At 35.2% G+C, this 13,838-nt stretch overlaps 1 protein-coding gene across 10 annotated transcripts in view; it reads left to right on the top strand.

Moving 5' to 3' along the window:
- Positions 1–13,838, top strand: part of SUCO (SUN domain containing ossification factor) — a 92,954-nt gene that overhangs the window by 55,624 nt on the left and 23,492 nt on the right. For all 10 annotated transcript variants that reach the window (XR_006705902.1, XR_006705903.1, XM_045452899.1 and 7 more), the window contains 4 exons: positions 5,664–5,732; positions 6,522–6,612; positions 9,114–10,274; positions 12,886–12,973. Coding sequence is in view for 8 of the 10 variants with exons in the window: in XM_045452899.1 (XP_045308855.1) it covers positions 5,664–5,732; positions 6,522–6,612; positions 9,114–10,274; positions 12,886–12,973 (1,409 nt within the window). In the remaining 2 variants the exon portion in view is untranslated. The remainder of the gene's footprint in view (positions 1–5,663; positions 5,733–6,521; positions 6,613–9,113; positions 10,275–12,885; positions 12,974–13,838) is intronic.

The raw sequence follows: 13,838 nt of genomic DNA, 5'->3' as shown, positions 1-13,838 counted from the left end.
TAGTTTATATACTTAAGTAGATATTTTGTATAGCTCCAGTATAGGAAGCTAGGAGTCACGTCGGTTTTTTTGTTTTGTTTTTATCTTTTTTCTTCTCCCTTCTTCCCCTTATGCTCTCCGTAGAAAACTGTAGTCTTCAGTAGACTTTTTAAGGCATAGGAAGAAGGATGTTAAAAATACTTGCATAAGAGGAATCCTTTTTTTTTTTTTTTTTTTTTTAATTTTTTAATGTTTATTTTTGAGACAGAGACAGAGCATGAACAGGGGAGGGTCAGAGAGAGGGAGACACAGAATCTGAAACAGGCTCCAGGCTCTGAACTGTCAGCACAGAGCCCGATGCGGGGCTTGAACTCACTGACCGCGAGATCATGACCTGAGCTGAAGTCGGACGCTTAACCTACTGAGCCACCCAGGCGCCCCAAGAGGAATCCTTTTATGTAGTATTTAACTTTGTTGCATATTAACTCAATATACTTTTTTCACTCTACTGCTAGTCAATTGACTTTCTAGATATTAGAAACTACTTTTAAGTAGAAAACTTAGCTATCTAGTTGATGATGGAATTAAAAATAGGTGCTTCATTCACTGCTGTGGGACATAGTTTTTTAGGAGTGAAAAACATAATGCTGTTTTATCTATGTGGATATTCATATTCATGTCCTTAAATCCATATGAAAAATTCTGATATATAGTAATCATCATAGCTCAGTGATGCTATATTAGCTATGAGGCAGCGTTATTATTTTATAGAGTCAAAAAATAGCCCGAGACTGAAAGATCTCTCGCTTCTGATGGTTACTGGAAAGGAAAGGGGCACCTTAGGGCACCTTACCATAGTATTAGATAAAGGAAATCTTGTTGATATTCTTGGTTTCTTTTTCTGTATTCTTAGGGGATTAACTGCTAGACACCATTAAAGCCCATTTATATCTCAATGGAGGACATTTCCCTATTTGTAATCACTTCTCTGACCAAGGTATTATTTGAATTAATTAGATATAGAATCTTCTTTATTTATATCCTACTTTGGGATCTTCTTCCTTGAAGATGTGTTTCTTGGTAACATATTTAGTTTTCTTTTTATGGATCTCTGGAAAGGTAGTCTATTTACCTTCCCGTGTTCTAGTGTTGAAAGAATTTGTTTAGTGAGACAAGATGGGTGGGAGGATGTCAGCTAAGCCTAAACATAGAAAATGGAGTTTAAAAAGATGTCCATCTCTTGATGTTTCAGAAAAAAAGAGAGGCAGTAGTACCTGACTGATAAGACTTTGGTGTCATAAAGCTTATAGACATGACCTAACACTGCTGTCGTCTGTACCTGTTCTTCCTAGTTTTCTGTGAAGAGTCTGGGACTATTTCTGAGCCTGACTTTGCTTCTACCTCCAAGGTGGTATAACATTTAAGGAGTAAATAACAGAATGGAATCAGGCCAAAGAGCTAGTCTCTGGCACTAGAATATCTGAATTTAACTGTTCTCATCACATGTTGTGAATTAGCTTGAAGTTGGCCAATTTTGAACCTGACTTACTTTTTATATTTACATAGCGTCTCCAAAACAGAATTCTGTGGCTTTAATCTTAATAGAAACTCCTTTTTCCTTTTGGTATTGAACAGTTAGTTAGTAGTTACAGGAAATGTCACCAGAGTACATTGCTTCTATTAGGACTTGGTTATCAAAGAACATACATGCCATATATTTGGACATTCTTGATATAATTTTCTTAATTGCCAAAAAGGGAGAAACTACTATGTTAGAGCAACATTCTTGATTTTGTGTATATGCTGGCTAGGCAGCTCTTCTGCCTGATTCTTTTATTTACATTTTTGAACCAGAGCATTTAAATATTTTACATCAACAAAAATTCTTCACATTACTCTGCTTTTTTTGTATTTTGTCACATGGATTTTCCAGACCACTCTCTACTTTAATATTCTTGCAAGTCTGCCTTTACTCCTAAATACGGTCTGCATTTTGTTAGAACCACTTAAAGGCCAGGTTTCTGTGTGTATGTTTAAGATAGTATACAGTTTTTGGTTTCTTTTACATCAAAGTATTTTTATGAATGTATATATTTTAAGGACCTAGCAAGAGAAGAGAGAACGAAGGTGGACATGCAGCAGAGGTATCTGAATTCACATGGGAGGAAATAGTTATTTTGTTGATTTGTCTTGTTATGTGGTATCATAGGTAGTTTGTTTCCTGCATCCAAAAGAGCCAGAGTGTGCTGGAGACTAAGGATAACATGTTGATGATCCCTGGGAGAATTTCATTCCTGAGGGAATGAGATTGGATGAGTAGTGCCCAGCTCAAAGATAAAGGAGTTGGCTAATCTGGGAGAAATTAAGGACAGGTATCTAGTTTGGTACTGTATTCCAAATTATTACTTTAGCCTATTCTGAAGGATTTTTAGTGGTCAGATGATCATTGTGACAAGCTGTCACGTGTTTGGATACAAATTGGGAGTGGTCAGAATTGAATATTCACAAAGCTGCTTTCTCTCAAAAGACAAAGTAAGGGGCGCCTGGGTGGCGCAGTCGGTTAAGCGACTTCAGCCAGGTCACGATCTCGCGGTCCGGGAGTTCGAGCCCCGCGTCAGGCTCTGGGCTGATGGCTCAGAGTCTGGAGCCTGTTTCCGATTCTGTGTCTCCCTCTCTCTCTGCCCCTCCCCCGTTCATGCTCTGTCTCTCTCTGTCCCCAAAATAAATAAACATTGGGAAAAAAAAAATTAAAAAAAAAAAAAAAAGACGAAGTAAGACTACATTTGGCAGTGTTCTGTGAATGTAGCAAAATTATTTCTAATGGATTGGATGGGCTGAGAATGTAGAAATTTGCCAAATTTTGCTTTTGTTAATGAATTCTGTAACAATAAATGCCCCCAAATTTCAGTGCCCCAAAATTTTGTATCTGAGTTAAGATTGATTTTAGAGTATAGATTTGACTCCAAAATTTGGAACGTGTGAAGCAGTCAGTTTTAACTGAACTTTGGCTGGCAGACCAAGTAGAAGATCAGATACTATTGCAATATTGGTTGATATTAAAAGTGGGTTTATGAGGAAATAACAAGAGTTTCCATTGCTCCTTTATCTTGGTTTGTGAGGAAATGTGGTGTTTCCATTCCTGGGTGCTTTTTTTTTTAAGTTTTTATTTAAATTCCAGTTACTATACAGTGTAATTAGTTTCAGGTGTACAATATAGTGATTCAGTACTCCCATACAACACCTGGTGCTCATTACAACAAGTGTACCTAATCCCCGTCACCTATTTTACCCATCCCCCCCATGCACCTCCCCTCTGGTTACCATCAGTTTGTTCTTTATAGTTAAGAGTCTCTTTCTTGGTTTGCTTCCCTCTCTCTTTTTTTTCCCCCTTTGCTCATTTGTTTCTTAAATTCCACATATGAGTGAAATCATATGGTATTTGTCTTTGACTTTTTTTCGCTTAGCATAATACTTTGTAGCTCCATCCATGTTGTTGCAAATGGCAAGATTTCATTCTTTTTTATGGGTGAGTAGTGTTCCAGTGTGTGTGTGTGTGTGTGTGTGTGTGTGTGTGTGTGTGTGTACTTCATCTTTATCCATTCATCAGTCGATCGACACTTGGGCTGTTTCCATAATTTGGCTACTATAGACAATGCTGTTACAAACATTGGGGTGCATGTATCTCCTTGATGTAGTATTTTTGTATTTTGAGGGTAAATACCCAATAGTGTGATTACTGGACCATAGGGTATTTCTATTTTTAGCTTTTTGAGGAACCTCCATATTGTTTTCCTGAGTAGCTGCACCAGTTTGTTTTCCCACCAGTTTGCAAGAGGGTTCCCCTTTCTCCACATCCTCACCAATACGTATTGTTTCTTGTGTTGATTTTAGCCATTCTGACAGGTGTGAGGGGATATCTCATTGCGGTTTTGATTTGTATTTCCCTGATGATCAGTGATGTTGCACGTCTTCATGTGGTCTGTTGGCCATCTGTAGGTTTTCTTTGGAAAAAGGCCTATTTCAAATCCTCTGCCAGCATTTTAATTGGATTTTTAATTTTTGCTGTTGAGCGATAGTTCTTTACGTATTTTGAATATTAACCCCTAATCAGATATATGATTTGCAAATCTTTTCTACTGTTGGAATATTGGTTGATGTTAAAAGTGGGTTTATGGGAAATAACAGAATTTCCATTGCTACTTTACCTTCGTTTGTGAGGAAATACGGTTTTTTCATTCCTGTTTTTTCCCATGCGTTAGCCTAAGAATCAACCCTGCTTCTTTGTTTACCAATTTGTCAGGTTGAAGGCCAAGGGCAACCTATAATCCTAGACATTTATAAAGCAAGTACAAAGCTTTTGTGTGTTATACTAATGATTGGAAACAAAGTACCACTCCTTTATTGTCTTTCATATATAGAACCATAATTATGTAAAGTTCAAAATTTATGACTGTCTACTAGTCATCACTTTTCAAACTGTCTGAAATTTCCTACTACTTTCTCCTGCCTTAAAACATATATCTACATAGGATCAGCTCCAGATGACAGTGCTTGGCTTCTTCTCAACTTTCTAGATAGTGTGCCAGCTTTCCTCCCTTACAGCCTTTCCTGCTTACATCTGTGGTTTTCGCTGAAAGTGTGATGAAAACCCTTTGGATCTCTTAGGAAAGGAAACCAAGGCAGAAATAACTGATGAGTCTTAATATGTAGCCCTTGCAGATCTTAATATTTTAATAGGAGAAATACCTGATACTGGTGAATTAACTTCTAGTGGAATATCCAAGATTAGATTGGTATTGGAAGTTAATGTTCCTTAAAATTACATCATAGAAGGAAGCCACCTGTTCTCAGCACCAGCTTTTTATGGAGTTAGGTATTTTGTGGTACACCTGTACCTTTGGCTGCTTATTCTGGTACTAAGGTTTGTACCACTTTACTCATCATCCAAATATCCTCTTTAGAAAGAGAGGCAGAATTGGCAGGTATGCAGATTGCTTTATGTATAATACTAAAGGTGTTGTGACTTTGACTTCACCTGCCAATTCCCATACCCACCCAATTCACAAAAGAATTGGTACCATTTATTGTTTATTAAACATTATTAAAAGTTATCAAAGACACTTGTTTCAATGCAGTCATGTTGGGATTTAACCATATTATCAATAGATATGTTCATAGTTGAAAATCAAATTTTTCTGCTGTCCTTCAGATAATAATCTTCCCATGTTGTTTATTTATACCTGTAAAAATCACCTGTTGAGGGAAACTGCTTCTTCACGCTTTTTTTTTTTTGTTTTTGTTCTAAACTGTAAAGCCTTTAAAAAAGTAAGTTTTTCTGTACAATATTAATTTTGGTTGTCACATTTTTTTCCCTGTCCAAATCCAGGCTGTATGTTGAATTTTACTTGAATTTTGTAATATGCTAAAGATAGTGTTTTGGCAGAAGTTTCGGGGAAGCTTTACCAAAAAAGTATAATTAAGTTTCTGAACATAAAAATTCAGATTTATACTTTCTGGCTGAAATTTGTGTCCTATATTGGACTTATATAGTAAGCTGGACAAAAAGGTAATTAGTCCAGAAAATGCAAAAAGACCATTATAAATGGTTTTTTGACTATCTGATATTAAGCTTTATAAGAATATTTAGGTGTATTGGTATTTTTTCTGATTGAATTTTGTTTTAGATGCCATTCTAAATATGGTGAATATTGCTGCTAATATTCTGGGAGCAAAAACTGAAGACCTGACAGAAGGTACCTCATCATTTTATGGGTCTTTTAAATCTCTGATACTCAGGGGGTCATTCTCGTTACGAAAATTAGTTAATAAGCCAAGCAGTGTGATTTTTCATTTAGAAATAAAGAGATGATGCAAAGGAACTTACCAGTCTTCTGTTATTCATTGTTTATATGAGTTTCACAAATTCTTACAATAAGGATCCTCCTGTCTATATGAAATTCATGAATTTGTTTTTTGACTCTTCCCTGCTGTAGAAGTAATAATTTTATCCCTTATTTCTTTCCTGAGGTTTTGATGCCCCAGTGGTACTTCATGCATGCTTTTCTTTTATTTATCAAACAACTACCCAATTTAGAACGTGATTTTTTTTCCCCTACAGAATGCCAAGTAAGAATGTCAGTAACAAGGAGAAACCATCTTGCTTTTTTTTTGCTCTTAGAAAATACTTAGTTCCAAGTGCAAACTTAAAATGACCCATACGTTTCTTTTCATTCTCTTTCGTAACTCCTTTAGGTGTCTAGAAGTCATGTTAATCATATGAGATTACATGAAATTAATAGTCATTTGACTTGCATTAATTATCTGAGAAGTTGAGAAAGAATATGCATTATTTGTAGCTCTGACTTTGTATGATCATTTCTTTCTAAAAGAACTTTGATGGAAGAAAATAAAGTCTGCAGTAGCAAACCTGTTTGACTTTTTTTTTTTTCTTCCCCGGAAACTAAAGTTCTTTACTTGTTATAGTGAAATATCTTCATGATATAGCTTTTTTAAACTCAACGTGGGTATCTTTCTTAAAATAGGAAATAAAAGTATATCTGAGAATGCCACTGCCACAGCTGCACCTAAAATGCCCGACTTAGCTCCTGTTTCAACTCCTGTTCCATCACCTGAGTAAGTTCTATTGTGATATTAGAGTTCTGTTAAAATGGAGAGCTAAGTATACATAGAAAGATACTTTGGATTTGTGTGTGAAATGATAATCTATAGAAAGCTCTGAATCAGAGGGCAGGCATTCCACAACCACTTAAAATATCGGTGAGTTGCCTTTTGGGTACTAGGAATGCACTTGACTCCAGACCACATGTTTGTTGTTTTGAAATTATGTATTACTTTTATTATTCACAACACTAAATCTTTTCCTTATTACAAGTAATTGGCCTAATTCTACAGGTATAGGTTTGAGGACAAATTTTAAAAGCTTGCTTTTATTAAGTTCAAATTTAAAAACATTGATTAAGTATATGTGTTGTGCCTAGAAAGCTATAAAGGGTACCCTGAAATACCTAGAGCGTGATTCTTAAATTACGTGTTTGTCACACAGCAAACTCTTAAGAGTGTTTAGTTTCTTAAATTGAATTTGATAGAGGTCTTTCCCCAGGTTGCAGTGGGGCACCTTGGGCAGGAATATCTGTCATGTAGTTAACATAAAATATCCTCATTTTTTTAGTCTTTTCTACCAAAGATGATTAAGGGTTTTTGCCACCTCTACTTCTTATCTATAACAGATAGGCTCATAATGACTGGATAATTGGGCATTGTTTCTGTAAATTTTGTATATTTCAGTAGATGTACTCTCTCAGAACTCTGCTTAACGGGATAAGATTTTTGAACAGGAATTATGTAATGAAACCTGCAGTGGGTATGGTTTGAGCTGTAATTCCTAAATACCATACTGATACAGAAATGAGATTTTTTGTGCTTTGAAGGGCACAGTGACAAATTTGTATCCTGTGTTCATTCTGAAAGAGACTAAAGATATTTATTTATTGGATGACTAGAGAAAATATAGCATTACTTGTCATCGATTCCTAGAAGATACTAAGAAATCTACTGTGATTGCTAGTTCCAATTTTGTAACTAGGCTTCTTCAGTTAATAACATATAGTATGTCTTTATTTTTCAAAACTAAATGAAACCGATTTCATTTTATATATGCACACACACACACACACAGACACACACACACACACACATGAATGTTGAAAGATACCACATCACACTAATGTAGTAGTTTTTACTTTTCTATATTAGAGTTTGATTTTAATAGATTTTTTTTTTGTATAAAATCTATTTGCTTTTAAATGTTTCATTTGTTTTAAATTCTTTTTGATGATTATATGGCAATTTCTTTGAAGAAAATAAATGAAAATGAAAGAATCCATGATAGGGTGTCATTGTTGAGTTACTATGAAAAGATGACTGATTTTCTTTTTCCAGGTTTGAGTTTTTTAAAGTATAGCTCCGATTAGAGCATGTACAGATGGTATATAATTTAATTTGTACCAAATTAATTCACTTTAGTTTTCTCCCTCCCCTTCTTCAGATTCTGCTCATTTTCACTGTCATAATTTATATGGTACATAGTAAGCAGTAGAAGATGTTTAGAGATTATATATCTATATATCGTCTATTTAAAGGAACATAATCTAATTTACTGTTTGACTGTCAACAAGATGAAAATCTAGCTTTTTAGGTACTGTTTCATTCCTACCTTTGCTATTGTGATATTAGTCTATTCAAAAACATTTCCTGGCATTCTTAGTAATTTTTCAAAGTAGGAAAATTGTATATGAAAATGTTTCTTTTGGTATTCAAATTGCGTTATTTGAAAAAAAGATTGTACCTTTTGTGCTGTAAGGGCTACACCTGGAAATTCATTATTTTTTTTCTGAAATGAACCACAGAGATAATTTACAACACTGTTCCCACCCGTTCCACCCCACACACTCCCCTGCCTTACATACATACGCTAGGGCTTAGAGATGGGATTGAGTTACAGATGGGGCACTATTATTATTAGCAAGGATTTTCATTAGAGTGATTAAGTATTTGCCTTTAAGTAATAGATAATTAGCCCAGATGATATTAAGATCATTTTGGGGAGTTGGGGAGGGAGGGATGCAGATAATCATGTGTGTGCGTGTGTGTGTGTGTGTGTGTGTGTGTGTGTGTGTAATGCTACCTTAGAAATCCCCTAATCATCCACAGAAAAATTTTCTTTGAGAAATCTAGCTACCTTTCAAAAGTATGATACCTAAACACAAAGTGTGTTCATAAGTATTTAGAACCTTGGATTCTAGTTCTAGAATCCACGTACAAGCAATTCTTAAATAGATATTTTTAAAAAGTAAGTTTCATTTAGTAAATATGGTCATTTCAGTCATCTGGCTGATCTCTGATAAATGAATGGCCTTTCTGTCACCATTTGTGAGTAATACTTCTTTTTATAATGAAAATGATTTGTAGGGAAAAATTCATCCAAAAAAGTTTTCGGTTTCTTCTGTATTTTCAGCCTTCCTTTTATTTTATGAATGAAACATTGATTTTTTTAACGCAATTTTAACTTTAGATTTCTAATTAAAGTGATGTGTAATTATGACACATATTTCTAGGTTTGTAACCACTGAAGGACACATACACGATACAGAGCTATCATCACCAGAGACTCCAAAAGAGAGTCCCATTGTACAGCTAGTTCAAGAGGAAGAAGAAGAAGCAAGTCCATCTACAGTGACCCTTCTGGGTAGTGGTGAACAGGAGGATGAATCATCACCCTGGTTTGAGTCAGAGACACAAATATTTTGCAGTGAACTATCTACAATTTGTTGTATTTCTAGTTTTTCTGAATATATATATAAATGGTGTTCAGTTAGAGTTGCTCTTTATCGACAACGTAGCAGAACTGCTGTAAAGAAAGAAAAAGATCATCTTGTGTCAGCTCAACCCTTACCGCTACCTGCAGAATCAGTGGATGTTTTAGTCTTGCCACCTCCAAGTGGAGAAATGGACAGCAAGAATAATGAAAAGGAAGCTGAAACTATTGTTCCAGGTGACTTAAGTAGTACGCACAAAGGTGATTTGATTAATCACAGTGCAGATGCAATTGAACTTGAACCAAGCCATCCTCAAACTCTTTCTCAATCTCTTCTCTTAGATGTTACTCCAGAAATCAATTCATTATCTAAAATAGAAGTATCTGAGCCTATTAAATTTGAGACAGGACCTACACCATCTCAAGTGATCCCCCTGGAGAGTTCTGTTGAGCTTGTTAATAAAACAGAAAAAAAGTCTGAGAGTTTTAGTTCTATAGAGAAGCCAACTGTGATCTATGAAACAAATAAACTTAATGAAGTAATGGATAATATTGTAAAAGAAGATATAAACTCCATGCACATTATCACAAAGCTATCTGAAACAATAGTGCCACCTGTAAACACTGCTACTATGCCAGACGGTGAAGATGGGGAAGCCAAAATGAACATAGCTGACACACCAAAGCAAATTTTGACTCCTGTTACGGATTCTTCTTCATTACCTGAAGTGAAAGAGGAAGAACAATCTCCGGAAGATGCCCTTTTAAGAGGGTTACAGAGGACAGCTACAGACTTTTATGCTGAACTGCAAAATTCCACAGATCTAGGATACACTAATGGAAATCTTGTACATGGATCAAACCAAAAGGAGTCAGTATTTATGAGACTTAATAATCGTATAAAAGCCTTAGAAGTTAACATGTCTCTCAGTGGTCGCTATCTGGAGGAGCTTAGCCAAAGGTAAGCTTTATCATAATTAGCACAGTCCACTTTGCACTGTGAGGTAAGAGGCATACTATGATCTGTGACTAGAGGAGGAGAGGATTAATTATCTCATGATATGATAGTAGTCAGTGCCATTTTAGCTGGAGAAAGAAAGTTATTTGGATATTGATCAAGGACTTAAAGAATTGATTTTTAGAAGTACTAAGTGATATAATATCTATATCTATATCTATATCATCTATATCTATCTATCTATATATTAGGGTGACAACAAGTTTGAATTTAATCAGTTTCTCCTTTCTTCTGTTGTTTAACTTCAGCCACTTTTACTGTTTGGTTCCCACAGTACTCATGGGGACATTATAGTATTATATAACATGTGTATCTATACTGTATATGTAATACCTATATAAACTATGGATGTTGCAGTTCTTAGTGAAACTAGATACGATATCAATTAAGAGTTTAAATAAGTGAAGACTAAAGTGGACTGAACTGGATGATTAGGCAACATTTGCAGTCTTTCATGTCTTAGAATCTTAGTTCTAGTTGTGATAATTTATGCTCTTGTGCTCATAAGTGCCAGTGTGCTTATGCAGTGATTAGAGCCCCAGTCATAGTTCTCCTTTTTCCCTGTACTTGTTTGCTCTTTTTTATCCCTTAAGTGTCTGGTTTTCTCAGGACTTCTTTTCCAACATTTTATAAACACCTAGGCAATAAATGTCCAGAGTATCTGAAACACCACCTTTCCCTACTCCTTTTAAATCAAGATGCCTCTAATGAGATGTCACTAAGGTCATCATTCTGTCCCAATGGGTTTCCTCCTAATCCATATATACAATTAATTGGCAAATTGTTTGTGCATGTGCATGCATGCCCACATAGGTAGGTACCTCAAACCTGCTTCTCCCTGACTCATCAGCTGCCTTAAGGGAACCACAGAAATTACTAATAATTTTTTTGTTTTTAATTGAGATATAATTAACATTAATTTCAGGTATACAATGTAATGTTTTAATGTTGTATATATTGTGAAATGATCACACATTAAGTCTAGTTACCGTTCACTTACTACATAGTTACAAGATTTTCTTTCTTTGTGATAAGGGCTTTTAAGATCTGTTCTTAGCAACTTTCAGATATATGGTAGAGTATTATTAACTGTAGTCATCATGCTGTACATTACATCCCTATTACTTATTTTATAACTGGAAATTTGTACCTTTTGACCCACTTTATCCATTTCTCCCATCCCCCATCTCCTACCTCTGGCAGCCACCAGTTTGTTCTCTTGTATCTATGTGTTTGAGGGTACTGTTATTATTAGATTACACATATAAGTGAGATCATACAATATTCTTCTTCTGATTCATTTCACTTAGCACAATGCCGTCAAGTTCCATCCTTGCATTTGTGCAAGTGGCAAGATTTCCTTTTTTTATGGCTGAAAAATACATTGTATACAGATACCACATTTACTTTATCCATTTATCCTTTGGTGAACACTTAAGTTGCTTCCATGTCTTGGCTATTGTCCATAATGCTGCAGTGAACATGGGAGTGCAGATATCTTTTCAGGTTAGTGTTTTTCATTTTCTTCAGATAAATACTCAGAAGTGGAGCTACTGGATCATATAGTAGTTCTGTTTTTAATTTCTGAGGAACCTCCCTACTGTTTTCTGGAGTGGCTGTACCAATTTACATTTCCACCAACTGTGCACAGGGGTTCCCTTTTCTCTACATCCTCACTAGCACATGTTATTTCTTATATTTTTGGTAATAGCCATACTGATAGATATGAGGTGATCTCTCATTGTGATTTTGATTTGTATTTCCATGATGATTAGTGATTTTGAGCATCTTTTCATGTACTTGTTGTCCACCTGTATTTCTTCTTTGGAAAAAGGCCTATTCAGATCCTCTGCCAGTGTTTTAATTGGGTTGTTTAATTTTTTGCTATTGAGTGGTAGAAGTTCTTTATGTATTTTGGATATTAACCCCTAATCAGATACATTATTTCCAAATGTTTTATCCCACTTGGCAGGTTGCCTTTTCATTTTGTTGATGGGGTTTTTTGCTGTGCAGAAGCTTTTTAGTTTGATGTGGACTCCACGTGTTTATTTTTGCTTTTGTTGTCTTTGTTTTTGTTGTCAAAGCTGAAAAACCATCACCAAGATCAGTGTCAGGGAGCTTACCACCTGTGTTTTCTTCTGAGTTTTATGATCTCAGGTCTTACATTCAAGTCTTTAATCCATTTGAGTTAGTTTTTGTAGATGGTGTAAGAGTGCGGTCCACTTTCATTCCTTTGCCTGTGGGTGTCCAGTTTTCCCAACACCATTTATTGAAGAGACTGTTCTTTCCCCATGGTATATTCTTCGTTCCTTTGTCATAAATTAATTGAACAAAAACGTGACTAATCTTGGATAGCAGTGAGATGCATAGAATTGATGTTAAGGTAGCAAATAGCTCAAGGAGCTTCTTTATTTTACTTTTTTAAGTGTTCCAGGCCTCAACAAAGTCATTTTCAAAAAAGTAGATTTATCTCAAATATTGAAATCAGAAGTGTGTTTGCAGTAATAAATTAATAAGAAATTAAAGCTAATTTAAATCATTTCTTACTCCACAGGTACCGAAAACAAATGGAAGAAATGCAGAAGGCTTTCAATAAAACAATAGTAAAACTTCAGAATACTTCGAGAATAGCAGAGGAGCAGGTTGGTCATCTTCAAGCCTTATTTACTTTTTATATAAATTTCTTCTGAATTCTGTAGATCCTTGCTGGTAAGAAGAATAAGTAGTATTTGTTCATTTCTTCACCCTGATAGGTGTTCATTTCTTCCCCTTAAGCCTGTTAGAGGATGGCATGTTTGGGAAATTACCTAGCTATTAGCATCTGCATCTCTCTCCTATAGAGAGAATTTTCTTAAGCATTGTTCCTATTACATTTCAAAATTTGTGTGTGTGTATGTGGTAGAAGTGCAGTGGACTTTGTTAAACTCAAATCTTCTGTGGTTTTCTACACAGTCTGACTGATTGCAGATGAGAACAGCTGTGTTGCTTCTTTTTAATCCTCATATCTTTTCATTTCTTTTTTTCTCTATCTCTTGCCTGGAGCTATGCATTGATGCCATAGAATAGTGGCCATTGCCATGTCATGTTGATTTTAAGGAAACAGTTTCAGTATTGCAGTATTCAGATGTTTATTAAATGTTTTTACAGTGTGTTACTACAATGAAGAAACACTATACTTTTCTAAAGTTTATCCTGGATTAGGGGATGATGAGACGAGGTGAGGAGGCCTGAGGTTTCAGAATTTAGTAGCACCTTACTCTCAGTTCCTGACACATTACAATGGTGGTTCCATACAAATTTCCTCCTTTAGCGGTTTTTTTTCATTGAAGTTTGAGTTACTTACGTATTTTGAATACAAGTCCTTTATTAGAGATATGCTTTGCAAATATTTTCTCTCAGTTCATTATTTGTCATTTCTCTTAAAAGTATCTTTTGAAGAGCAGAAGTTTTTAATTTGTTGAAGCCTATTTACCCATTTTGTCTTTGCTCTATAAAATCTTACCTTAA

This window comes from Leopardus geoffroyi, chromosome C3 (genome assembly GCF_018350155.1).
Source record: "Leopardus geoffroyi isolate Oge1 chromosome C3, O.geoffroyi_Oge1_pat1.0, whole genome shotgun sequence".
NCBI lineage: Eukaryota > Metazoa > Chordata > Mammalia > Carnivora > Felidae > Leopardus > Leopardus geoffroyi.
The sequence above is the reverse complement of the archived record's forward strand: the minus strand, read 5'-3'. Positions and strand labels throughout refer to the sequence as shown.